Source organism: Cyrtonyx montezumae, unplaced genomic scaffold (genome assembly GCF_038088225.1).
Source record: "Cyrtonyx montezumae isolate F1298 unplaced genomic scaffold, pur_monq_1.0 scaffold_7, whole genome shotgun sequence".
Taxonomy (NCBI): Eukaryota; Metazoa; Chordata; class Aves; order Galliformes; family Odontophoridae; genus Cyrtonyx; species Cyrtonyx montezumae.
The window spans coordinates 34,882,715-34,910,686 of NW_027072078.1; the positions used below are offsets into that span (position 1 = coordinate 34,882,715).

At 49.9% G+C, this 27,972-nt stretch overlaps 1 protein-coding gene across 1 annotated transcript; it reads left to right on the forward strand.

Moving 5' to 3' along the window:
- The first annotated feature begins 653 nt into the window (after positions 1-653).
- On the forward strand, positions 654-27,832 carry KCNJ3 (potassium inwardly rectifying channel subfamily J member 3). Its single transcript, XM_065750873.1, has 3 exons — positions 654-1,331; positions 4,433-4,649; positions 26,461-27,832. Exons 1-3 carry the CDS (start codon positions 654-656, stop codon positions 27,042-27,044), a joined length of 1,479 nt encoding a protein of 492 aa, XP_065606945.1. The 3' UTR covers positions 27,045-27,832.
- The last annotated feature ends 140 nt before the right edge of the window (positions 27,833-27,972 follow it).

Genomic DNA, 27,972 nt, shown 5'->3' on the forward strand with positions numbered 1-27,972 from the left:
GACCGGGAAAGCATGAAACGCCAGCAGGATAGCTGCGTGTCCGGGGCGGTTTGGCTGGCCGAGCTGCAGCGGGGCTCAGCGGCATCTCACCGTGAGCTGCTCCTCGGGGCAGTATAGGCTCAGCCGAAGGTCTGTGAGCAAAAGGACGGAGATGATGCTCGCGCTTCAGGAGAGCAGCCAGCCTTGCGCTTCCTTCGCTGCTTTTCTTCCCCGGATTTGAGCGCCTATTTGCTTATGAACCGATTCTGATGATTCACGGCGGAATTTTCTGTTCTGCAGCCCAAGAACATTTAGGAACTCGATTTGAATTTGAATTGGAAACCCCCACCCGGGTTTCCGGGCTTTGCATCCCGATGAGCGTTTCCATCGGCAGCGCACCTAACCGCCGACAAACAAGCCGCCCGAGGTCCGGGTGGCAGAAAGGGCTCCGCGGCTTTTCCTAACGGCACCGCCGCCGCCGTTTGGGTTCATTCGGCCGCGGGGGGAGCGAGAGTGGGGTGCGGTGCCGCCCCGTCTCCGTTGCGGGGTGGAGGATGCGCGGAGGGGCGGTGCCCGCAGTGCCCGGGGCCGCCCCGCACCGCCCCGCACCGCCTCTCCCGGCGGCTCCGCGTGGGTGGCGGCCGCGCAGAGCGGCGGTGCGGAGCGGTGCGGTGATGTCGGCGCTGCGGAGGAAGCTGGGCGATGAGTACCAGGTGGTGAGCACCTCGGCCAGCGGAGGGGGGCTGCCCCCGCCCCGGGCGGCCCCGCGGGGGAAGAGGCAGCGATTCGTGGATAAGAACGGGCGCTGCAACGTGCAGCACGGTAACCTGGGCGGAGAGACCAGCCGCTACCTGTCCGATCTGTTCACCACGCTGGTGGACCTCAAGTGGCGTTGGAACCTCTTCATCTTCGTGCTCACCTACACCGTGGCCTGGCTGTTCATGGCCTCCATGTGGTGGGTGATCGCCTACATGAGGGGCGACCTGAACAAGGCGCACGATGACAGCTACACCCCCTGCGTGGCCAACGTCTACAACTTCCCCTCCGCCTTCCTCTTCTTCATCGAGACCGAGGCCACCATCGGCTACGGCTACCGCTACATCACGGACAAATGCCCCGAGGGCATCATCCTCTTCCTCTTCCAGTCCATCCTGGGCTCCATCGTGGACGCCTTCCTCATCGGCTGCATGTTCATCAAGATGTCCCAGCCCAAGAAGAGGGCTGAGACCCTGATGTTCAGCGAGCACGCGGCCATCTCCATGCGGGACGGCAAGCTCACCCTCATGTTCCGTGTGGGCAACCTCCGCAACAGCCATATGGTCTCAGCACAGATCCGCTGCAAGCTGCTCAAGGTAAGTCACTGCCAGAGATCCGCAGCACAGAACGGCTTGGGCTGGAAGGGACCTCAGGCATCGTAGGACCACAGAATGGTTGGGTTGGAGAGGAGCTCACAGCCCCCAGCCCCACTCCTGCCGCGTGCTGGCTGTCCCCCACCCCCAGCTCGGGCTGCCCGGGACTCATCCGTGGCCTCGGGCACCTGCAGGGATGGAGCACCACAGCTCTGGGCAGTGTCGGGGCCCTCACCTCCTCTGGGTAAAGGATTTCTTCCTAAGACATCATCCCCATAGAATAACGTTTACATTCTGCACAGTTTCACGTGTAAATATCTATCAAACACTGCCTTCTTTCTCTGAGGGGTGAGTGCTTTCTAGCTGGAATTGCTTGCTGTGTGTTTTCAGAGGGACCTGCTTGCCTTTCTGGTGCAGTTCTGTGCTCCTGGAGGCTCCAGCTGCACTCAACTTCGTTTCTGTGGTGCATGAACTTCACAGAAAGCTGAATATTAGGGTCAGGTGTGCAAAAGCCATGCTAATGGCCCTGCACTTCTAAGGAAAAATAACTGTGCTGTGCTTAAGGCATTACCAAGGACAACCAAATATCTATTTGAGACTTGTTATCATGGTCTTATGTATAGGTGAGCTGAAATAAATGTGCAGTGGGGTAGAAGGGGGTGGCTCTGGTGATGCTCGGTGCACTCAGAGCATCCTGCACGTTTCCCAGCTGTGGTGCTGGGTGCTCTGGGAGCCCCACTCTGAGGCAGCCCCCTCTGCCTGCCAGGGATGCTCCTGTTCCATCTGCAGCACCCAGCCCCGGCGATGTGCAGCTGCCTTTTGCTTCAAGGCTTCTGAAGGTGTGGTGTTTTCATCCCAACGGGGGCTGCCAGAGGGGTTCTGTGGGCAGCACTGCCACTGCTTGCACCCTTGTCTTCAAGGTCCCCACTGCAGCCCAAATAACAGAGCTGTCCATGCCCAGAGTGAGTGCAGAGCTGTGGGGGGAAACTGAAGGCATCTGTAGGGCTCACCATCTCCTTCCTCCCACTCCTGGAGGATTTGGGGCTGCCAGGGATGCTCTGGGTGGATGCAGTCATTCTCAGTCCATCCTTTAGGAGCAGTCAGCTCAGACCATGGCTCTGCTGGGCTGAAAGGAGCAGACCCGGGCTGCTGGCTCACGTCAGAAGTTGAATGGCAGCACGGTGTGTGCTGAGTCCCAGCAGCAGCCCTGGTCCTCAGAGCGGTGACCCCCGTGCCCAGCATATGGGATGAGCGATGTCCTTATGGCTTCAGAGAGGTCGAGAGGGTCCCTTCTGTCCAGAGGTAACAAACCCGGCTCTGTTTGTGTGTCTGGACGGTGCCTCCGCTGCAATTTTGAGAAGTTGGAGCTTTCTGCTTGGTGCAGCTCCGTGCAATCTGCACAACTTTGAAGCTGCCTCCATGCTGGTCCTGCTCCGTGATCACGCTGGAAGTATGCAAGGGCCGAAGGCTTTGCTGCTGTTTTTTGTTCCTCTCTTTGTTTTTCTTCTAAAGCCAACGCTGCCATTGTGGCCTTTCAGACAAAGCAGCCATCGTGGCCCAGGGACAGAAGCTGGGCTGTGACAGTGCTCCTCTGGGAGTTCTGTCCATGGGGCACCACGATGTGAGGAGGAGAGCATTGCAGAGCTGTGCCTGCTTGCTGCTGCCCTGCTGCTTTCAGCATGGCTCCGCTGGCTATGGACAGTTGGAATGCCTGAGAAATACTTTGGTGTTTTCTGTTTTCTCCACAATCAGACAGTGCAGGGAAAAAAGCAAGCCCTAATAGAAAATGCCAAAGCAGGGTTACTGCAAAGCCTTGCTCGTGGCGATGCTCCTTTTGCAGAATGGCTCTCCGAGGTTGTGAGGAGCTGGGAGGGATGCTGGCAGTTATGTGCTTTGGTCCCCATGTGATGCTGGGTCTGAACAGTTCCCCTGGGTCGTTTCTTTCCATGAGTGTATTGACCAGAACAGCAAAATAGTACACGATGGGGGTGGTTATGCCCTGGGCTGAATCCTTCCTGGCCCTCGCTTGCAACTGTGATGGTGCCTGGCATGGATTTCCTGGGGCCGTGGAGGAGCTGCAGTAGGGGCTCAGCCCTGGTGCACAGCAGTTTGCCTGTTTTTATTCCTTTCCCCCTCATTTTCTCCCTCCATTGGGATGCATTTCCTTTTCTGGTGTCCTTAAAGTACCACATTCTCCTTAACACCCATTTTTATCACTCTTCTCTCAGTTATGATGTCCTGCAGCACAGCAGTGTCTCTTTGCAAAGCAGCACCTCAGCTTCCATCGCCTCCTGTCCTCGTGTTCCTGCCCTGCACTCTCATTTTGGGCAGCACCCTGACATCCCACTGGGACCACACCATTCCTCGCCGTGTCTGCATGCTGTGCTGTGCTGTGCTGGCCTCCATGCCCACCTCTCACCTGCTGGCTGAAAAGCAGACTTCTCAGGAGGGAAGGAGCCAGGCACACATTCACACAGATGTGCTCTGCATGTTCTCAGCTCTGTGCATGAAGCCGTGGCACGCAGTGCTCTCGCACACCAACGAGAGGCCGCTCCTCAGCTGGAGCTTGGGGGCACTGGAAGACATCGTTGTTTCGCTGGGATTACATCTTCCGATCCAACCACGTTCTGTGAACGTTTTAAAAATAGAAACCAAATCCCAGCACGGCGCATAATCCCTTTCTGCTCCGCTCTCTCCCTTTTCCTGCGGTCTCGCTGCGGCTCCCACCCGCCCGTGGGGTTCCGTGGGGACAGCTGTGGGCTGACAGCAGTGATGGAAATGCATTTCAGGCCACGACGGAATGTTTTTTTGGGGGCCTACGTACGGCAAACACAAATTCATGAAGCGTTTTTTAAACCCAAATAGAGGCTAACGGGAAACGGCGTAATAAAAATAATGATTGGAAAGGGGAGTAATGTTCTGTTCCTTTCTATTCACAGCACCGCGAGGAGAAATAAAGAGTGAGGAGTCAAGCAGGAGGGAGCCCTCGTTAGGGCTGTGCTCGTTACAGCTCTCGGTGTGCTCCGTGGGTGGATGCCCATGCCTTGATTTGGGGCTTTGGGCCTTCTGCCCACCCTGACACCTCTCCCTCTGCTCTCCCCCAGTCCCGCCAGACGCCCGAGGGCGAGTTCCTGCCGCTGGACCAGCTGGAGCTGGACGTGGGCTTCAGCACGGGTGCTGACCAGCTCTTCCTCGTCTCGCCGCTCACCATCTGCCACGTCATCGATGCCAAGAGCCCCTTCTACGACCTGTCCCAGCGCAGCATGCAGACGGAGCAGTTCGAGATCGTCGTCATCCTGGAGGGCATCGTGGAAACCACGGGTGAGTCGCGGAGCAGATGCTCCACCACGCAGATGTCACCCTGCAGGTCTCAGTGCAGCTCAGGCTGCCTGCTAAAGGCCATTCACGATTAAAATGTGAATGTTCCCAGACGGCCAAAGTCTTGTTTTCATTGAAAGTAAAAATAAATCAGTGATTTTTTTTTATTATTATTTATATTTTTATTTTTGCATTACTTTCAAAGTGAAAGCGTTGGATGGCAAAATCCCTGTTGCCTTTCTCAATGACACTGGGTAGGATTTCCTGGAGGGCAAAATGTGACGTCATCCAACCATTCTGCATCGTAGCATGGTGCAGTTGGGCGTTGCTGAAAACTGCTGCGTGTGTCTCAGCTGCTTTGTGTTGGGGCTGCCAGGCTGAGGCCGCCCCGGGGCTGTTCAGCAGAACGGTTTCAAAACACTACTGCCCAAAGAAAAGGGATTTTGTAAATAACCTATTATAATTTAGAACAGGAAACAGTACGTTGGTATGCTTCATAGAGTGTTTTTGTAAATGCTTTCGACGTAGGCATACGTGGAATGGAAAAACAGGAGGTGTTTTCTGGATTCATAGAGCCTAACACATGTAGGCTTGCAAATGTTGTGACCCACTTTTGTGAGATGAGACAAATATTGGGTAAAATTGAGAGCAGCAAGTTCTATCTCTGTGAAACACGGAGGGGCAAAAGGGTTTTATGGAATCTTTCATACTGTGAGTAGAGGAGGAAGGCCCTGCTGGGCGCTCTGGGGGTGTCAGGAACACAGCAGAGGTTTGAAATGCCTTTTGCTGGTGTTGAAAGAGCAGTGGGATGGAGGGGCCAGAAATAACTCGCAGTTGTTCAGAAGCCGGGCTGCTATTTTTGGTGCTGTGTACAGATGCTGACTGCTGCTCAGTTTGCCCGTGAGGACGGTGCACGTGAAAAGTCGATTCTTTTCACTGGTCATTCAGATTGGGTCACGGTCTCAGTGCCCATCAGGCAGGGTTTGGTTGGAGTGCATTCCTCGCTGTGCTGGGAGCGTGGTTGGCTTTCATCATGGGGAGACCTTATGGGGCAATCCACTGCATCCCCTCCCAACGGTGCTTTCCTCCCCATCTCACACGGTGAAACCAGCTCCGAGCAGGGCAGCAGTTCTAGGGGAGACTTTGCTCTGGTGTGAAGTGCATTATTTTGCTTCTGAGCAGTGTCTGGAGGAGCCAGGTCGGGGTGGGTTTGCAGCAACATAGCCACCCAATACAGACAGTGTTCTGAATTTGCTGTATTAGTGTCTTTTTGGTAAAATTGACTTGAAAAACATCCATACCATGGAGCTGAGTTGTCCTCTGCAGCCACAGAGATGCAGTGCAGAGCTGCTCTCTGCCGTGGCCCTTCACAGCGTGCTGCAGCCAAGCAGACCCTGCCAGGGCCATGCTGGGTGAGTGTTTGCTACAGATAATTCATAGCAGAGGAGGCTTTGGTATCCGTCAGCTCTTCAGCTCCTGGAGTTTAAGGGGAAATCCAATGCTTTCTTTGTTTTCTGCTTCAAACTTGCAGTGAGCGGCGTTACCCAGGGGTTGGGGAAGAGGTAAATACACACAGTGAATTTCGTGCTGTCTGCAGGGACACAACAGTCTCTGGGAGCACTGAGCTGCATTCCCTAAGCAGGCAGATCTTGCTCACGAGTCCCTCTTGGCTGATTAAAATCACCGTTTCCGATGCCTTCTCTCATTAGATCACGTAAAAATGATTTCTCAGAGATGCCTCCCAACTTGATTAAATTATTTCACTGCCTAGTCGCTGACTCTTTAATTTCTGGGAATATAAACATTTCTTTATGTTTTCTGTACCCTCCTTAATTACAGCTTTGGGTTGTTTAGATACCAACGCGTGGTGCATTTTGGGTGTGTGTGAGCATTGAGGCATTGCTGTGGTGGAGGAGGAGGGGGGCTGTGGGGCTGGGCTCCTCCTGTGCCCATGGCCAAGCACTGGGGGCAGCATGGGAACACCCGGGGATGCTTGGGATGGGCTCCAGGCTCTGTTTATTTCAGGTTTTTGGAGGGTCGCCCACGACAGAGGAGCCTCGCAGCTGAAGTGCTCAAATGGCTTTTCAGCATTCAAAGGCAGTTGTGATTCATGAGGGTAATTGCTAATCATTTCGGATTATTTTTGATATATCTCCAACCCCTCCATTATTATGATAACATGTAATTTGGGAGAGCGCTTGGAGCGTTTATTTTCACAGCCTATCGTCCCAGTTCCACTCTGTTGTGATGGAGCATCCTGGCCCCGCTGTCCCCACTGGGACCACCTGACTTGCAGGTGGAGGGTGATGGGCCGGGTACCTGTATGGTGTGAGGTTAACAGAATTAATAATATCGAAGGGTATTATAGCCAAGATACTTTATAGATGGCATAGTTAGATTATTGTGATGGAAAAGAGACAATCAAAACAAAGGGAAAAATGCTCACCTCTGTCCTAGGCTCATGACAGAAAACTCTAAAGGGAGCAATTTCCAGAAAAAGATCCTTCCCCAGTGGTGGTCAGCCCTTCAATGGGGTCTGGGAGAGGTGGAGCCAGACTCCACCCCTTCTGGTCACACAGGTGCATTGCCTTCACCTGTGCTCCTGTGGCTGGCTCAGTGCTCACCTCAGGTGATCCATCAGTGGTTCAGGCCACGATTCAACAGTTCCCATACAGTACCCTATGGCAGTCTGCCTTTGGGAGCACAGAGCTCTCCAGAGTGCTGCCATTGCTGGACCCAGCAGGGATGTTTGTCACTCCGTCCTCAGAACTTGTGACATGTTACTTTGAAAACCTTTTAACACCTGTATCTGATTAAAGAAATCAAACAGCCTGCCACGTTCTTTCATTGGACAAGCAGAGGATGGCATCAAAGGCCTATCCCACTGCTTTTAATTTTTAAAAACACCAGTAGCAGGAATTTAGGAGATGTGGTCTCTGTGGAAAGGTTTATCTCAGGAGCAGCCACTTGTGAACAATGGCAGAACTGGAGCGACTCGAGGGACCCAAGAGCTGCAGAATCAATCTGAGCGTGGTGTGATGTGGGTAATTTCTAGAGCTGCTTAAAATGTTGTTCCCATGCATGCTTCTCAAGGTCACTTAGCTGTAAAGAAACCATCACTTGCATTTGGCAAAGTGGGAGGTGGAGTAACAAATGTATTTGTTCTGTTTTCCTTTTATGCTGTCATTCATATCTTGTGTTGGTTTGGGGGGTTGGGGATGGGATGCAAGAGGGAATGTACAGTGGGCAGAGGGCAGGAGGGATGAAACTGCTCAGGGGCTCTGGACAATCCCAACCCAGTGCTGAGGTACAACGGGCACTTGAATGTCATGGTGGTCGGGGCAGTTCAGCACATCTTTTTCCAGTGCTGGCATCACACAGGAGCTCCTCGAGGAAAGCACAGTGTCTGCAAAGACATTTATCACAGTGGATGTGCTGAGCAGTCCCAGCTCACCCTGTCCCCTGCAGCGGGTCTGGGTGCAGCCAAAGGCTGGAGCAGAGTCAAAAAGGGGAAAGGATCTATGTTGATGTGTAGGCATTGTCCCAAATGGCCATCCCCTGGTTGAAGCCCCTTGTTGTTTCAGCCCTGGCTTGCAAGTGTCACCAACACCAATTTGGAGAGGAAAGTGGATGCATATGGTGAGAGCCTGCCTCATCCTAGTCCAGAGCCTTCCCTCTTTTTTTTTATCTAGAGATGTAAATCCCTGAGGAAATCTCCATTTGAGATGGGTACACAGAAGTGGTGAAAGGAAGGAAAATGAAATTATGGCAGTGAGGCACTTTTTTTCCTCGGGTAACTTCTGCTTTGGAGAAAGAATGAATTAATTGGGATTTATAAACGCTTAGTGTTTCGTTTTGTTTTTAATGATAATGAGTAAATCTAAGTTTTGTTGAAAATATAGCAGAAGTGAAAGGGTTTATGTGCAGTTTGTAAGGAGAGCAGTGCTGGTAGGTGTGCCCCTATGTAACCTGCATGTGCTCTGCGCCTCCTGCTTACAGCACAAACCCACAAAGCTTGGAGCTTCACTGCCTGAAGCCTTCATGGCTCTTCCCCTTTCTTCCTTTGATGTTTTCTGAGATACAGAAGAGACAAATGGTAGTAGTTCTAATCTGGAGCTCTGCAGAAGCTTTGCTTTCATCATATAGAATCTAAGCAAGCAATGATTCATCCTAAGTCATGACTTTGTAAGGATATATGTTTGCAGTGCGTCAAACCGAATGCATCCTCCTTCAGCGTGCCCGATTGAGCTGTGTATGTGTAAATGGGCCCACTCTTCAGCATCCACATCCAGCACAGGGCCTGTCCTGAGTGACTCTTGGAGGGGTGTGCATAAGGCAGCAGCCTCTGTGGGAGCAGCATGTGCCAGCATTCCAAAACTTGGAGCGCTTGCACGTGACCTCTGCCATAAACCGTAGACTTGGAGAATCATAGAGTCACAGAACCACAGAATGGTTCAGTTGGAAGGGGCCTTAAAGATCATAGAACTGTAGAAATGTTGGGTTGGAAGGGACCTTAGAGATTATAGAGCCATGGAGTGGCTGGGTTGGAAGGGACCTCGGAGATTATAGAGCCACAGAATAGTTGGGTTGAAAGAGTCACTGAAGGAAAGGTGCTGTTGTCTCCTTGGCTGTGTAGGGTAAAAGGTTCATCAGATACTCCCTGCTTCTGCAGCAGTGAAGGATCTCCAAGGCAGCAAGCCAGAGCAAGGAGCAAGGAACAAGAATGGGAAAACATGTTGGTTGCTGGGAGGTACTGGTAGAATTGAGCTGTGTGCTACACAAACAAGGGCCCGTGCTTGCAAACAAGGGCCCGTGTCCAACTGCTGATGGTATTGCATAAAGCATTCAGATACACTCTGTGAATGTGCCTCGTTTTCTGTTGTAGGTAGAGATATTGGTGGGAAAATACATGGCCAACATCTGGAATGTGTTTGTCCTAGGGGGAAAAACAAGATGAGTAGGACAAGTAAGGCAAGGTTCATTTCACCCTTCTTAAGGCTGACTGAGCTTGTCCCAGCAGGGCTCCTGGGTGCAATTTTGGGGTGTGCTCACACTGAGGGCTGCGGGGAAGAGGAAGGGTCCTCAGTGACAAGTTAGGAGGGAGAAAGGTGAGCAGGTAAAATGAAATTAAAACTATTAATCTTGATTAGGACAAAGAATTGTCTGCTGAGTCTGTTTCTTGTTGCTCCATGTTGCATTGATCACTGACTTGCCAGCCGTCACGGCTCTCGGGATGCTTGGTCCATGATGTTTGTCCTTCCTCACCTCTCAGGGTGCTGGGGCTGTCCTGCCCCATCTCAGGAATGATATAAAACAGAAATCTAACTGAAGATTTTTAGCTATGTGCCGTTCTTCAGATAGCAGTGCAGCTCTGGGTTCCTGTGTCGGCTGGGCCCTTATGCAGCATGCCAAGCTGGCATATGGAAGTCACGTAGATGTTTTACGTGGTTTCCCAGCATGTATCCCATGTCCAGGACTGCAGCCTATCATAGTAGCACAGTGTGGAGTGTGCTGAGCCTCTGCAGTGGCTCCATGCCCTATTGGAGCCAGCAATGTGGATCTTACTGCAGTTTCATATTTGCAAGGGCAGCTTGATTAAAAAGATGGGGACAATTTAATTCACAGGGTTCAGAGAACATCGTGAACTAAGTCAGTGCTTCAGACTGGGGCTGAGGTCACTTTCTGCGTGCTGCTGAATATTTTAATGTTGTTGCAAGCTATTTACTCATATTTTTAGCTACTCCCTAGGGGACAGGTCTCAGTACCAAGTGATTCTTCACTGTAGTTTAAGTGTCATTAACTGTGTTCTCACCTTCAGACCTGGAGGAAGAAAAGGATCAAAGCAGGCAAGGCGAGCTTCCTGCTTGGCACAATTGTATTTGCAGCCCTGCCAAAATGGGCCTTCACGCTTGACTGAGAGCAGAGCCCTTTGGTGATAGTTAAAACTTAGCAAGCATTATGTTCTTTGCATTTATAAACACCCACGTGGCCTCTTGATTTGCAGTGTAATTTAGCTGGGAGGGAGGAGAGATGGATCGTGGTGTGTCTGGTGCTGGAGTTGCATCCCTTGCTGCAGGTCTTCTCCAACCTTAGAGGTGCTATGATTCTGTGATACCCTGGAGGTGCCCTGGGCAACCTGGGCTAACGAGAGGCAGCAGCTCAAGGCAGAGGTGGGGATGGGGAGACTTTGGGGTCCCTTCCAACCCAACCTTACTGTGGCTGTATGGTTGTGGGACTGCCTATAACAGCATCTTCAGGAGGTTCCTTACTTGTTGGGGTGCAGCTGGGACCCCTCTGCAGCCTACCCAGCAGTAACAGCACACTGCAGGACCACCCTGGGGAGGACCTGCCTTAGTTCCAGCATGCCTCAAATGGCCTTCAATGTGCAATTATTGTAATAACTGAGTAGCAGTGCCTGATGTACTTTTTCCTGAAAGAGGCTGCATTGGCACATAACCCAGACTTCTTTTCCATTAGCTGCTTTGTCTCCTTTTCTTTTTTCTTCTGGAGGTTTTGAACCCAGGATGCAGCAGGGAGCAGGTGGCAGTGGCAGAACTGTGTGCATTCTGAGCTTGCCAGTGAGGGGCAAACTGCTGTGAGTGGGTTGGATTTCTGGCTAAAAAGGCATTGTGTTATCTGAGTGTGTTTTCAGAGAGCAGAGGCTGAGGATGCTGCAGGTCCTGGAGCAGATTCCTGCTCCAGTAGCATTATTTATCACAGTTTTATGGTCCTTGATTTTTTTTTTTCCTGCACCACAGTACTACTAGTTACAGAAGACAACCAACATATTGCATAGCAAACTCAGCCCATGTGTTCTGAACCCATTTGGTGGTGGTGTGTGGAAGGATGCAGCATGGTGCCACGCGGTCACCACGTCACAGGGTGCAGAATAGAATCACAAGGTTGGAGAGGACCTACAAGATCATCTAGTCCAATCTTCCACCCACTACCATTGCTACCACAATCTGCTAAACTCTGTCTTGTAGCTCCTCATCCAGATGCTTCTTGAAGGCTGTCATGGACAGTGACTCCAGCACCTACCTGGGTCTGGGAGAGGTGGAGCCAGACTCCACCCCTTCCAGTCACACAGGTGCATTGCCTTCACCTGTGCTCCTGCAGCTGACTCAGCTGACTTGCCTGATGTGATTACTTTTGTGGTGAATGCTTAGGAAAAGCCTTGATTGCAGTTTGATTATCAGTGTCCATAGCATTTTGATAGGATTTATTGCTTATGATCGCTTTTAAACAAATTACAAACGCCAGCTTTTGTTTTACTGCACAGCTTATGCAGCAAATCCCACAGCAGATCCTCGTGGCCCTTCCCAGCTGCCAAGAGGTGGCTTAAATAAGAAAAAAACACATTGATTTTTCAGAGATATGCCATGTGCTAAGCCACTGCCAAGGCAAAGCAGGACAGCAGGGGCAGACCGTAACTGCTGCTGTGCTCACAGCACTGATCTGAATCATAGAACTGTGGGGGTTGGGACATCATCAAGTCTGACCCCCAATGGACACAGCAGCCAGGTGACCAGTGAGTTCTTGGGTGGTTGCTCTGATTTCTGCAGCTGGATAAGGATGCTGAGAGAGCTGCTATTTCCCATCTGTTTATGACGTGGAAGTTAAATATCCAAGAGCTCATCTGAGTGTAAAGAGTTTCTATGTGCTGAAGCACTTCTACTTCCACCCTGGCTATATGGGTGGACCCAGAAGCACTGGTGGCCACTGGATATCGAGACAAGGTTCTTCACTGAGAGGATGGTCAGGCGTTGGAGCAGAGGCAGTGGTGATGGCACTGAGCTGCCAGAGCTCACAATGTGTCTGGACAATGATCTCAGATGTGTGGTCTGTTTTTTGGGTGGTTCTGTGTGGAGCCCGGATGTGAATTCAATGACCCTATGGGTCCCTTTCATCTTGGGATATTCCACGATCACTGAGATTTGATTGCAAAATACAGAAAATTCACCATGTTGGGATTTTTTTTTTACCAAACACATTGTTTAGGGATGTGCTAATTTCTACGTGTTTCATTTTATCAGTCCTTACCGATGTCGTTGTCCCAAACTCCTCTGCCAGATCAGCACTTTGAAACCTTGGGATTAGTGCTGCTGAGCACCTAGACTTAATGCTTGACTTAAAAGCTTGGGCATCGAATAACCAGACACATTATTAGTGTTCTGCTTATCTGGGAGTGCCACAGCAATGTAAACACACAGTGCATTGCAGAGGTCTTAGCATTGCTGGCATGCAGGGCTTTCTTGAATCGTTAACATTTTTGACCAAAAACAGCACGGAGAGCACTCTTGAGAAAGAGACTAAATCAGTCTGTGCCAGCAGAATGATTTTTAATGCCAACTGGATGTGATGTCTGTGGGATCCCATTGCTGCTCAGGTGTCTGTGGCATCAAGAGTCAGCCCTTGTTTATCTGGGCTGGTCTAGGGAACGGTAGCACAGAAATGCAAAGATAAATGAAGCAAAACAAGCTGGCCTCCTCAAGCAGCAATGTTTCTAACAAGATTTTCTCTGCTCCTTGTTATGATATTGATCTGTGTTTGCAGCCTGATAGCTCAGGACAGAGCTGAGAGCTCCCGTCCCCTGAGTAAATAACGAAGGATGAGGCGTGACTAATTGTCCATGATTAAGGACATGTGTCCCCACCATGTCAGGCTGCTCCGCCGCGTGCTCTGGTCTGTAAATCTTCTGTCGCTTGCTCTTTACCATTTCACAGTTCTGCATTGCGAAGCAGCTTCTCTAGCAGAGAGATGATGCTTTGCTCCCTTCTGTGTTGTTTTTAATGTTGGGTGGCTGTGGTTTCTGGCTGGTTTCGGCTTGCAGAGAGCTTTTGGGATCAGAACAACTAAAAGCTGGAGCAACTTTAAAGTTAAAATTACAACCAGAGAGTAGAGAAAAGTGCAGGAGTAATAAAGATGAGCCCTGGACAGAGATGTGAATCGATACTATCCTCGTTCCAGCACTGAATTGGGTTGCCTTTAACCACAGAGAGCTGCAGACCCATTTTCCCCCTCCATCGACCGGTCGGGCTCTTTCTGCTGACACTCCCTGTGCCACCTGCACTTCTCAGCTGTAATTTTAGTTTCCACATTAAAAACCACATTTCTTCCCAGCCGTAACCACATCGAAAGTGCAACATCTCTCATTTAGGAATCATTACCCTAGATAATAGGCAGTAAAGGGACCAGGAGGTAATCTAACCATCCTCTGTAATGTGCTGTCTGCTGCTGGTGGTCAGACCCATGTTTAAGTAAGTGCAAAAGGATAAGAGTGCCCAGAAAGCTGAGGCATGCAGCAGCCAGCAGCTGGTTATGCACAGGTTGGTTAGCTGAGCTGTGCATGACCAGTTAGTTAGCTGGCAGCTGCTGGGTTGTGCTTGAGTGTGCCAATAGGTATTTTTTGGTGAAGTAAGGACACAGCACTTAAAAAAAAAAAAGAAAAAGCAGTAGAAGCACTGGAGGAATATTAAACCTGAAAGGGATAGGGAGAATAATACATAACTGAAGTAAATTGCAGAAACTATTTTCTTTTATGTCAGTCAGCTCGACTGTGATACTGGAAAAGAAGAGCACGTAGATTGCCGTGGTTCTATAGGAGCTTGCTCCAGCCTTAAGATTTGTCGTTCCAATCACATCATTACAGTTACTCCTAATGGGAAATGACATCTCAAAGTGGTGCTACTGATGTTCCCTTCTGGGAGTGCCACGCTTTCTAAGAGTGAGGAGCTGTGCCCTACAATAGAGGGTTTTGCTGCCTCCATGCATGCAGAGCACCTTGGCACAAATGCAGACCTGGTTCTTCATAGTCTGGAAGATGAACATGCAACTAATATTGCTGTACCTTTTTCAGCAAAGTAGTTGGACTTGATCTTAGAGGTTTTCTACAGCTTTAATGGATCCTGTGAAATTCTGTGATGTGTTGCTTGCAAATTGTCCCTGACCAATCCAAGTGCACCTACTGATTGCTCTTTGAAATGTTTGAGTTTTTCTACCCTTTCCTATCTGTTCATGCTTACCTGAGTTCTGTTTCTCAGAAAAAAAGAGTCATGGAAAGCTGAGCATTATGGGCTACCTCATTTATTTTATGTGGCTGATGAAAGAGCTACATTGAGGTTGAGGCAGAGTTGTTTCTTTCAATATTTTTTAAGAGTTTCCAGAGGGAGCTTAGGCATGCAAGCCTATGACAGCAGGAGAATAACAAAGCAAACGTGGCATGCTCTGAGGTTTTTCAGGGCTCATATCTGATGGGTGTCACATGCTTCTGCAGAGCCCGTGTCCCCATGCATGGGCCAGGCTTTGGTAGTTTCCTCCACACCAGAGCAGCTGAATGTTTTGTCTTCTTTAAATTATTAAATGCTTCCCAATGTTTTGCTTGTAAGCCTACTTCGCATCATGACAAGACAAAGCCAAGGATATCTCACGGGTTTTGCTTCTTCACCAGCTTATGAAATACAATAATTAGGTGCATTTTCTTGTCTCTAGGTTCTCAGCTTTCCTGTAACAGTTTGCTTCCTTGGCAGGGATTGGAACTAGATGATCTTTAAGGTCCCTTCCAACCCAACCATTCTGCGGCTCTACGATCTCTAAGGTCCCTTCCAACCCAACCATTTTGTGATTCTATGATTCGAAGTCTTTCACAGCTCAGAATGAGACGTGGAACTCTTGGAACTGCCAGTGTCTACATTACAAAACCTTGGCTGGAAGAAGGCTGGAGCTGACAGTGTCCTCTGGGGCTAGCCAAACATCTTCCCCTTGCCTTGGGGTGCCTAGGAGCTTGCCGAGGAACAGGGCTCTGGCAGAAAGAGAAGGAGATTACACACTGCCTGTAGTCAGAGCTGTGTGTTGCTGGCAGCCATGGGAGATGAGGCATTGTACTGCAGGCAGGGAAGGTGCCTATGTGGCTCACCACTGCTCACACCTACCCTGGCTATGGGCACCTACAGGGATCAGGCACCTGGAGCACAAGAAGCAGAGAGAAAGCAGGCCCGGGAGGCTTCCTCTCTAAATATAGATATCTTCAAACTTCCCCTCGGAGCTCTATCAATTATTCATTCTTTTTTGCCTCTGTATTTTTTAGCGTGACGCCTCACATCTATTAGATGCAATCATCTAACGGGCACAAATTGTAGTGCTAAGCATATTCCCAGCGTTTCGTTGTAGCTTGTTTCATCTTCTCATTATACTGCAGATGCTTTAAATTCACGCGGCACGCAGTAATGGGGATGAAATTTCCCACAGTGGAACATTGCTGACTTAATGTTGCGTGATGAAATAGCACAGATTTATATTTAATATTTCTTTTCGAGCAGGCGTTGCAGTGCAGGAATTCTCTGCTCACGGCTGCCTCTTGCAGCACTGCTCAGCAGCCAGAGCTGGATAGATTTTCAGGCTGGAGGAAATGCACGTGATGCCTTCTACTGTGTACCTTGTACAGAACAGAAAGGTGGACCTATTTTGCCTCAGAATGCCATTGCTTAGCACAGGAGCTTGTTGCTCGGAGCAGAGCAGAGGTACCAGCAGAAGGCTGAGTGCTCACATTGTAATTAATTCATCTGCAAAACTCGCTGGAATTACAGCTCACTTCTGCAAGAGGCTTCTAATTGAGAATAAATGCCTCATTAGCACCGAACTGATCAACCTGAGAACATCAGTAAACACAAACAAAATAATTACTGGTGTTCAGGTAGTGTAGCATGGCATCCTGGTGCTACTTGGCTGCTGGTGAGCACAGAGCAGGGACCGGTCCGGGTACGGCTCGGGGTGGCTGCCTGGGGGCTGCAGGTGTGCTCTGGAAATGGGAGGTAAGGAAGATGCCAGAATGATTCACTGCAAGTGATGAGCAGGGACCTGTCTACATTCTTTGTTCCATAGCAGGACTTGTGTCTGGGCAGATGTGGAGCCTGTGGAGGAAAACCACACTTATAACAGATGGGTCTTCTGACGGGTTGGAGCACCTTTTCGTGTACATTCAGGATGTGTTTTCGCTATAGTGAGGGGTCTCCAACCCTGATGATGAGGCAGAGAGTTAGTGGAGAGACCTTCCCAGCACTGTTTTCTCAATGTGTTGGCATAAAATCAGATATTTAGGGCAATAATTAGCAAATCCGTGACCTGGGAGAAGTCTTCAGCTTGGATAAACTTCTAAGACTTTATATATCCATTAAAGCTCTTCTCAGTAGCTTCTTGGATTTGTCTTATATTTAACATTTACCCTAAAGCTTAGAAAGTGATGGAAACTGATGCCCACTCTTCTTGGCTTGGAGCAGAGGTCTCATTGGCAGCTGCCACCTAAGCAGCTCAGAGCAGTTCAGGTCAGCTCCTTCTGCACACGCTGCATGGAGGCACCTCTGCAGCACAGCTGAAACGTAGGGTTGGAAGCTAGAAGGAATGCCACTCAGCATCCACAGGGAAACATAAAGAATGCTGTCTGCGTTCTGAAATCTGTGGGAAGAAAAGTGATGTTTCTTCCCCAAATGTCAGAAAGGTCCCATGGTTACAAGCTTTTAAACCATCCTTTGGGTTTGCAGGTTTGGGGTGAGAGTATTGGTGCAATTTGCATGTAGGGGAATGGGTTTATATATAAAATCAGAAGCTCCTCATGGGCAGAAAGTAATTTGTGCAGCACAGCTTTGAGTTGTCTTATTTATTCTCCAGGGGTATGCATGGGAATAGCAAGTGTGCTGCGTGACATCACAGTGCAATATATATTGTCACTAATTAACTTTGCTGACTGCTGTAATAGTCCCTCTCCTGTGCACCCTGCAGGAAGTTATCTCCTGCTGTATTATCTTCTAAATGCTTTGTATGTAAACCATAGTGGCAGATGGGCCACATGAAGAAAGCAGGATTCAATAACTTGGAGACTTATCTGCCTGCCTGGCCTTTCCACCAGGCAATGCTGTTGTAGCTTGGGGTTTTATGTTTGTTTTAATACGAGGGAGGTTTGGCTATACTGCAAATGAAGGGACAGCTCTGAAATGCATCTGGTTGTAAGAAACAAAAGGGAGATCAGCCAGATGTATTACCAAGGGGATAACATGACACAAAGTGATGAATGCGTGACAAGGCTTCTTGAGAATTTGGGCTTAGCAGAGGGAGCAGGGTGGGCAGGGGAGGTGGTGGGGGATGCTGTGATCAGCTGTAATTCTTGACATTACAGGCAGTTCCTGCTGGCACTCACATCCCCATAGTGACCTGCAAGGCCATGTTGGCTCAGAGCTCTGTGTCTGTGGGCAGGGCATTGCTCACCAATGTGTGGGCTCAGGAGTGTGAGCAACACTTCACCTTCTCTCCCCGTTATTTCAGCAGCAGAACAGAGATCTCTTCTCTGCATCTAGTCATAAAACTGCGGGCAAACACAGCCTTGTGCTTGATGCTAAAGCCACGTGGCCATGAAATGAGGCCCTAGGATGTTTAGAGGTTGCGCTGAGGGATGTGGCTTAGTGAGAACTATTGGTGAGGGGTGGACGGTCGGACTGGATGAGCTTGTAGGTCTTTTCCAACCTCAGTGCTTCTGTGTGTGGTGGGACACACAATATCCACAGGGACCATATGGGGGCTTTCAACCCCATCCCATAACTCGCTTGCTACATGTATGTGCTATACATATACATGCGGTGCAGCGGGGAGAGCCTGGTTTCCTGAAGATGCTTTTATAGCCTTGGGATTATCAAAGAGATTATCAAAATACTCATTTCACCCAGAACTGACAACGCTCAGGCATCTATTCCTTGGGAAACTCTGTGTGCCTGACGTGTTAGCAAGAAATGTTTGTCAGCTAAAACTGAAGATGCTGTGGCAAATGCTATGTTTAGTTCAAGGGATCTTGTGTTAAGCACCACGAATTAATTTTAAATACATGACACAAGCTGTACACACAGGGAGATGCTGGTGATGGAGCTGGTGACTGGGGGTGTTTCAAGTGCAAAGCAGGCACTCCCACAGCGGGCAGCCACGGTGAAGTAGCTGCAGACAGAAGAGCTGCTCTAAGTGTAATGCCAGCAGCTCTCTGTGCAGAGGATGGTGCAATGTGTTCTGCCAAGCTGCCAGGCCCACCACATCAGAGCTGCCCCTGAGCACCGTGCTGGTGGTGCTGGGGGCATGGCAGGAGCTGGGTACCCCTGCTTCCCACCCCCCAAGCCCTGGCTAGGCTTATGACAGGTGCTGATGATGGATGCTGATGGTGAATGCTGATCATCACCTCCATGGGAGGATTGTGGCTGTGGGTCAAGGAGGGGCTGGCCTTGGGCAATCCCATTCCCCAGGAATTTGCCATCTGTTGGCAGCAGGCAGCCCCTTGCGTGATGCCAGAGGTTATTTGTTCTTTTTCCACCTTCCAGCTTCCAGCAGCTGAGACCCCATCCTCCACTGGATTTCACCCTAAGATACATATGATCCATGTATGAGTACTGGGGCTGCCAGTCGTTATCATAATTGTAAATGCTAGTACACCAAGAGGGAATGGTATAACAGATTTTCCCCTCTTTTGTGGAGGCTGAAAGTCACTGTATGTGCCTGATGCTGTGTGTCCTGTCAGACACAGCCATGGAGGATGAAAGACAAGTCACAGCAGCACACTGCAGCTTCTGAAGCACTTCTGGGGGTGAGCGGGTTCAGTGTTTAGTGTTGTGAAGGTATACATATGTCAGACCAACAACACTTAATAGGGGATGTTTACCTCCAAACACAGCACCGTGCTGTGTTTCATCCTCCTGTTGTTGCCTCCATTCACTATGGCACATTGTTTTCAGCAGCACTACTTACAGACTGCCTGCCGGGTTTGAGGTGTGCCTGGGTGAGCCCCCAGCATCCCCAGGAGCTGCTGTCCAGCTTTGGGGGTGGAGAGGGTCCTGCTGAATCTCCTGCATGCACACAGCAGTCAACAGGCACCTGCTGGACCAAAGCCCCAAAAGCACTGTGTGGCTGTGCTGCATAACAGCATGAAGATGCAGTTCTCCATCCCAGGAAGGCACCCTGTGACGTGTGATACTCCTTCAGACTTGCTAAAGCCCTGAAGATGGATGAGCCTTATTTTGGTGCTGAGCAGCATATGGTCTGGTGGGTGTTGGAGGAGCATGGGACTGCTGACGGATCTGTGTATTCCAAGGGAGCTGCTGGGCCTTGGGTTTGCGTTGCTGATCTAAACCAAAGCGTTCACATTTGAAGGGGATAATTTGTTTTCAGCTTATTATCTTCGTCTTTCCTTTTGTGGTGAATTGGCGGTCTGCTCCTACGTTTCCTTCAAGCTGTGTGTTCCTACTGCATCCTCTGCCCACGAGTGATTTTGTTCTGATTTCACAAAGCAGTCCTTTCTCCACGGCCTGCCCAAACACACAGGTACACTGTGCTGCAAACAAACCCACCGTGCTTTGGATGGGCTTGGAGGAGAGCAATGCAGCATCCCCTTCCTCGCTTCCTGCTGCTGCTCTGGTGTCCACTGTGGGTGGGGAGGAGGGAGCTGCTCCCAGAGAGGGGCTGCAGGGCTGAAGTCAGTGTTGCGAGCAGAAGGGAGGAAACAGGTTACTCTTTCAAAATAATATATATATTTTTTTGCATGTTAAAAAAGTATATATATGTAAAGTAATAAGAAAAATACCTGGCTAGATAGCGTGCATGGCTGTCACTATGTTAGCTGTGCACTCAGCAGTTGCACGGGAGCAGCACAGCTAGGCTTTGTCACACAGCTTCCGTGACACTCAGCACCCCGTGCAGCACGCGGTGCTGCTGTGCATCAAGGCGGGCTGTCTGCAAGGTGCGTGCCTCGCTGATTAAAAAGTGCCCTAGGAGGAGCAGCTGATAGAAAAATACCCTGGCTGTCAGCAGCGCTTTTTAAGCGTGGAGATAGATAGATAGCTGCTGGGAGAGGAGCGCTGCCTGAACGAGCCGGGAGGTATTTATAGCACCAGAGCATAAACAACGCGTCTAAATCGGGCAGCAAGGCAGCAGCCTGCGTTTGCTATTCAGTGCGATGGGAAATTAAAATGTTTAGCATAAGGGTGATGTCTGACTGTTGCATAAATGCATGCTGTTTGTTCCTCGTTCCCCCCCGCTCCCTCTGTGCCCTCTTTGCACGTGGGCTTCCTTTGCTTGATCTCTGACCTTCTTTTGCACGTGGATGCTGGGGCTTTGAGCACGGCCGTGCAGATGGGGAGCAGTGGATGGCTGCCCTGAGGAAACTTACTGGATATGAGGAATGATTCCTTCTCCAAAGAGCAGTTGGGCACTGGCACAGTGGGGGTCACCATCCCTGAGGGTGTCCCAGAGCCGTGGGGATGTGGCACTGAGGGACGTGGGCAGTGGGCACGGTGGGGTGGGCCTTCTCCATCCTTAACGACTCCACGATGCTGTGAGATGCCATTTTGTTCCTCTTTGGAAAGCAATTATTGAATTGAAACGTTATTGAAAAGGAATCAAAGCCGTTAAACGTGTGAAGATGGCACAGTGCCTGCCCGCCTCTCCTTCATAAGTGAGAGTGCCATAAATCAGCGTGGAGCCGGGCAGCGGCCGGGGCTGCAAATTGACAGAGTTTGATGGCACTTCCAACAATCATCCACCTAATAAAAAACGTGTCCTGACACAATGGTGGAAGAACACCGGCGCTAAAAATAGCTGCTCCTTCAAAATAGATGGGAGCTATTAGGGCTTCGACACCGTGCTCACTGACAGGGTAGAAATCGGGCTGGGTTTCTCAGCCGTGCGTGGTGCAGCTTGTCGTTTTAAGTTGTATTAAAAAATAATGCTGTAGCAAACACTGTGAGGAAAAGCCTGAGAGCATCCATCACTCCGGGTCTGGCTGAATTGTTTCTGCCCTTGCGTTTTGGGCACCCATTTTTTGTCTTATTGCAGAATTCAGCCATTTGTTTTCATTCCGGGCAGAGAGAAGCTTGGCAGCTGGGTGTTCCCATTGGGATGCTATTCTGAACGTGCTGCCAACCAGCTTGTTGTTCCCTTGGTTTCCAAAAGCCACTATTCCCCTTCTCTACCATCCTGAGGAACAGCTTTCTAAGGAAGCTGTGCACCTCCCTCCTGCTGGAGCTGCTGATCTTCCCTTGGTCCTGTGGCAGGTTGGTATACTGTTATGCCGAGCTGCACATCAGGATTCTCCCCTTGCATGGCCTTCATGGCCTCAGATTGCAGTGCTGAATTAGTTTGAATGCACAGGGCCCAAGAAAGAAGAAAAGGAGAAGTGGCAGTGTGTCCGCCAGGTTTGCAAGGCTGCACACTGTGAGTTCCAGGAGTTGCCTGGATACGGTCATCTCCATCTGGGCCCTTGAGAAATGAAGAAATAATTTGAGGGTTATTACAGATAGAATTAGCTTTTTGCAGGGTGTTCATCCTCCGCCTGTCCCCGTATGAAGACCAGCGGTCACCGTGGCAGTGGGGACACACAGTGGGCTCTGAGCATTTGGTGACAACAACTGCAGTCCTTCGGGATGGCACTGCTCTGTTGTGGAACCAGCCTGGTCCTGTAGCAAAGCTTGAAACAATCGAGATAATGATCTTAATGACTGGGATTTCGGATGCTGAGGGACTCTGCCCTCTTGCTGGGTGGCTGGGAGCTCACACTTCTGCCAGCTGTGCCCATAGCTGTGGCACTGCCATGGTCCTGGAGCAGGGGTGGGGAGAGCTGAGCTGCTGGAGCCACAGACAGGAAAGCAGAGGCTGGAAGAGCTGCTGCCTGGCTGAGCCGAGCTCATTGCATTCATTTCTTCAGCCCGGCCAGGGCTCTAACAGCAAATGTTCTACCTCATTAGAAATAATAACTTGTAATTAATAACTCATAATGTGGCAGATAGATGCATTTTTCTGCAATGATAGCACTTGCTTCAGACAGCACGAATGATGAAAGGACAAGGCATGGTTATTAAAAAAAATGCCTTCATATAAATCTCAGGGTTCAACACTTTAACCCATACTTGGCCTGAAGAGCAACTCTGCTCTACTTTATTCAAAGACAGTGATGGAAAATGTTCTTTGATATGTGGGGTCAGGCTGTCCCAGTGTGACCAGATGAGCACATAGGTGGGGGCTGCTCCCCATAGCTCCATTCCCAACTGCATCCCTCAGGGTTCAGCTCTGGAACCCCTGGCATCTGCTATTGGGTGCTGCACATTGCTGCATGGCTGCTGGGCTGGAAGAGGAGCATGCATGGCACCATCAGCACGGGCAGGAGAAGGAACAGCAGCCCCAGCCTCTGGTGGAAACACTGCAGGACAGTCCTAGGTGAGGTGGTCTGAAATACCCAGGATTTGGATTTGTGAGCATGCAATGTATCAGACAAAATAATATGTTTTCACAGAATCACAGATTTGTAGGGCTTGGAAGGGACCTCCAGATATCATCGAGTCCAACTCCCTACCAAAGCAGCTCCCTAGACCAGGTTGCACAGGAAAGTGTCCAGATGGGCCTTGAACATCTCCAGGGGAGACTCCACCATCTCTCTTCTGTTTGGAAATCTCCCTCTTGGCACTGGAACAATGTTATTGCATCTCGTGTTTTTGAAATAATAGAGGTTTCCTAATGAGACATTTGTACCTGTTTTTCAGGTACATTGCTGAGATTTTATTCACCCAGAGCTTTGCTAATGTGCATTGCAATCAGAGGCTGCTAACAGCCCTGAAGAGCACTTTGTGGTGGAAGGCCGTGTTTGGAGTGATGAACAATGCACATTGCAACCTTTTCTTTTGACAAATGGATGGCTTCTTAATGAGATGCGCAGCATACGGAGCGTTTATTCCAAAAGAGAGTTTAAATTTTATACTGCAAATGAATGGTGATAATACAGTCAACTTGGTAAAAATGGAACCAGCCCATTAACACAATGAAGGCATGGAAGGATCTGTCGGCTTCATGCCTGCTGGTGTAGAACTCCTTGGGAAAAAGAAGAACCTTCTGTAACGACAGACTAGATGATTTTAGAGGTCTTTTTCATCAGCAATGATTCTATGAGCAGAGGGAGAGCAGGGCCCATCAGCCTGGTGCTGGGACCTGGTTGGCTTGCTGGGAGCAGAAGGAGCTGCACCTGCTCTAAAACATCAGGGCTGCTCATAGCCGAGCTCAGATTGCGTATGGAGACATGGAAGATAGTATAGAGGTGGTTGTCCTGCAGGGCAGTCACTGCAGCAGCACAATGAGGGAAGTGGGAAATCACGTTGCTTTGACATTTGGTGTTCTCCCATTGGGATGTGCTGTTTGAGCCGGAGTTCATGAAGCTAGGAGGGAGGTGAGGTTCCCTGCCCTGCTGTGCTCCACTTGGTGCCATGCCCCCCCCTCTCTTGCTGTTGGTGGCAAAGAAATGGCTTTCCCATACCTGGCAGGTGCTGACTATGGGCTGTCTGCTTGCAAAGAGGCACTGCCACACTTGTAGGACTCTGCCATGAAGAGTTTGCTAAGGGCACAGCAAGGGGAGGGAGAGCAGGATGATGTGGCAAAGCTGAAGGAAAATCTGAGAATTGATTTCTTGCCCAGTCCCTTAACAGGGCACGTTCAGCACCTCCTAGCATCTGCTGCTTAGCGTGACAGTCATTCCCGGTGCCAACAAGTGTGTCAGTAGCTGCAGCTCCTCTGAGGGACTGCTGGATAATTTGCAACCTCGGGTGTGTTAGTGAATAGGGTACACTGAACTTGAAGAAAAAAAAAAAGATATACCTGCAAATATTTCTCTGTCAGATGAGCTTCCGAAGGGTTCCATCCATGCAACAAAATGTGGATTTTCTCACAAAACAGCCCTGAGGAATGAGGCAGCATGGAGCATGGAGGCTCAGGTTGAGTGTTAGGAACTATTTCTTCTCCAAAGAGCAGTCAGGCACCAGCACAGCTGCACAGAGCATGGGGGTCACCATCCCTGGGGGTGTTCCAGGGCTGTGGGGATATGGCACTGAGGGATGTAGGCAGTAGGCACGGAGGAGTGGATGGGGTTGGGCCTGGGGATCTCAGAGGTCTTTTCCAGCCTCAGTGATCGCATGGTTCTGTGATTCTGTGTTCCTGTGATGCAGCCCTGCAGCTCAGGTGCAACCTCATGCACTATCCTTTACCAACTGTCCTAGAAGGAGAGGTTTACACTTGAAGTCATTTGCTGTCTAAAGCGTAGGTCATGGATTCAAGCAGCCCCTGCTCTGTGGGAGTGCTGCTCTGCCACGTGCACACATTGCTGGGAACACTCAGTCCTAATGAGGGCTCCCTTGGAGTCAGGTCTAGGGGAGCAGAGGGTAAAGGCCCATGCTCTCCCTGCAAAAGTTCAGCTAATGAACAGCTGCAGGGTAAAGGCTGCAGATGGCAGAAGTACTCAATATAATTGCCTTTTTTTTTTTTTTTAATAATGTAGTCTTTTTTCTACATTCATTAGGTATGTGTTTGCTTCCACTTCATAAAGAAAAGGAAACACAGGACGTCTGGGTGAAAATGCATCACGAGGTGTAAAGTATTGTCCTGTCAGTGGCTATTGGAACAGGAGGGGTGGGCTGGGTTTGAATGCTGCCCTAGCAGAGGGATTTATTAGCACTGAGGGCAGTGAGGGCACATCCAAAGCAAAACCCTCCCCAGGTTCACATCTTTCTCCTACGGGGCAAAATGGAAAACTGTGAGATTTGTGTCCTGTGAGATGCCTAGGGGTATTAGCAGTCAAAATTTCTACACAAAGCTGAAAGTTTCATTCTGATAGCATTAACATGAATGATAATAACACCTTACTTCTCTGCCTGTGCGTCATCACTTTACTTGGTGTAGGGAACCTGCTTTGGCAGGGGGGTTGGACTCGATGATCTCTTGAGGTCCCTTCCAACCCCTATGATTCTATGATTTTATGATCAGATTCGTGTTCGTGCCCCACTCCCCTTTCCTACAGCCCTGGTGGTGTTCTTTTGTGTGCTTACTAAAGTTTCCTTTCACTTGCTCCCGACTTAAAGGCGTTGCTGTCAGTTTGTTCCATCAGCAGTTGGCCTTGATGGTCCTTATAGGTCCCTTCTAACGTGGGGTATTTTATGATTCTGTGATTGTAGGATAAAATGGCTGTATTTCTAGATGGCTTTAGATACCATTTGGAAAACAAAGACAAGAAAATGAAACATTTACTCTGGAAGCCTCCAGCTGCCCCAGTCACTCCTTCCCTTTGGATCTTGTGGCCAGGCAGATGGCCAGGGGAGGAGGAGGAACACGTTCTGGCAAGAGGCAGAGGGAGAGCAGAAGGCTGTGTCGGGCCCTTTGGTCACATTTATTTGTCTGTGCTAACTCTTGGAACCTTTGATCTCAGCCAGATCACTCTATATCTGTGGGCAGGTTGCCAGTGAAGCACTTAAAGAGAAATAAATGCATTTCATAGCCCGTGCTTACTGCTTTCTGATGGACTGCAGTGCACTGGGATGGGCTTGGTTCATTCAGGTGACACACAGAGCATGGGGACTGGCTCTGTGTACTTTAGGGAACATGATGAGTATGTGGGGCAGCCACGTCATCCTTTAAGATCACAAGTCCGAGTTCACATTTGAGTTAGCAGCTCCCGCTAGTTCAGTCCTGGGGCTATCAAGATAGCTCGTGTTTTGCCTTCATCAGCAGAGCCTTCAAAAGTGGCCATGAGAGCAGACATGAATTATTCATACAGGCACATCCTTTTCTCTATTTTTGGCTCCTCTCCCATCAAGGATGACAATTTAATAGTAACTATGTGAAAGTGGTAGACATGCCAATGCCTTTCCTTTTGTACGTTTAAAAACATAAAATCTGTTTCTTTAAAACATTCAAAAGCCTCCGTGCTCTGTGCGCTCCCAAATTGCTGCATAACGGATGCACTTTTCTCCCTTGCTGCTTGCAGGGATGACGTGCCAGGCCAGGACATCCTACACCGAGGATGAGGTGCTCTGGGGTCATCGCTTCTTCCCGGTTATTTCCTTGGAAGAAGGGTTCTTCAAAGTTGACTACTCGCAGTTCCACGCGACGTTCGAGGTCCCCACGCCGCCGTACAGCGTGAAGGAGCAGGAGGAGATGCTGCTCATGTCCTCGCCCCTGATAGCACCCGCTGTCAGCAACAGCAAGGAGAGGAATAACTCGGTGGAGTGCCTTGATGGTCTCGATGAGGTTGGCATAAAGCTACCTTCCAAACTGCAGAAAATAACCGGAAGGGAAGACTTCCCCAAAAAACTCCTCAGGATGAGCTCCACCACCTCTGAGAAGGCCTACAGCATGGGCGATTTGCCCATGAAACTGCAGCGGATCAGCTCAGTCCCCGGGAATTCGGAAGAGAAACTGGTGTCCAAAGCCACCAAGATGATGTCGGATCCCATGAGCCAGTCCGTGGCCGATCTGCCGCCCAAGCTCCAGAAACTGTCGGGCGGCGGCCGGATGGAAGGAAACCTTCCTCCGAAACTGAGAAAAATGAATTCCGACCGCTTCACATAACCCAGCTACCGAGGCCGGACTGCTCCAGCAGGGCCGGCGCAGGAGGACGGCCTCGCCAGAGCCCCGCGTGGCTCCGTGCCCGGCGGTGGTGGGGCTGCGGCTACGCCAGCACGCCGCGCTGCCCGGGGCCATGAGAGCCGGCCACCCCCGGCACGTAGAACCACGACGCGCATGCAATAATCGTGTGCAATTCTTGCATCCAGTTTTCCGGCATGGCTCCTACTCTATTTATACTGTATATTCTGAAAAACGCGTCAAGGGGTGTTCCGTTCCCCCGTGTTTCTTAAGAGTCAGTAGTAGGTAAAACATGCGAGCGGGTAACTTTCAGGGTACGTTATAATTTGGGTTCGTTTTCTCTCTTTTGTTTTCTGACGTGGGTCGTGATGTTTCGTTCTACAGAGTAGTTACGGTGCACGCGTTTCTGTTTTCTTCAAAGGAAGTGTCTCAGTTAGTTCCTCACACCAAACCTGCTGGCCTTAAACTAACTGCTGGTTTCCATTTTGCTTTAAGTTCTTCTTGGGTTTTCTTTTCCTGCCTCCAGCCTGCTGACACAACGGTGGTTCTGTGAGCCCACATCTTGCAGTGAGAGCTGCTGAGTCCCACGGTGATCCCTGTGCTGCTTTCTCTGTGGCAAGAATGTGTGCCATGAGGTTGACCCTGTGGGTTTTGAAATGAGTAATACTTTGTGTAAATGTTTGGTATCCTCCCGTGGCTGTTTGTGGGTTTTTTTGTGTGTGTTTTTATCCTGTTCTGCTCCCTCTCTGCTGCTGTATCCCAGCACCTGTGCTTTCCCCCCGCATAACACCGGTCTTGTAGGAGGACATGCAAGAACGGCAGTTGTGTAGGGCAGTCTTGGCTCAAGGGCTCTGGGCTGTCAGGTGTGAATGCTCATGCTTGCTCAGTAATGAAGATCTACTCATCGTTGGGA

What these genes read in the sequence shown, in the direction of transcription:
- KCNJ3 (XM_065750873.1), top strand. Translation starts at nt 654, where the DNA reads ATGTCGGCGCTGCGGAGGAAGCTGGGCGATGAGTACCAGGTGGTGAGC. An exon ending in TCCGCTGCAAGCTGCTCAAG is followed by an intron (nt 1,332 to 4,432) that starts GTAAGTCACTGC and finishes GCTCTCCCCCAG; the next exon opens with TCCCGCCAGACGCCCGAGGG. An exon ending in GGGCATCGTGGAAACCACGG is followed by an intron (nt 4,650 to 26,460) that starts GTGAGTCGCGGA and finishes TGCTGCTTGCAG; the next exon opens with GGATGACGTGCCAGGCCAGG.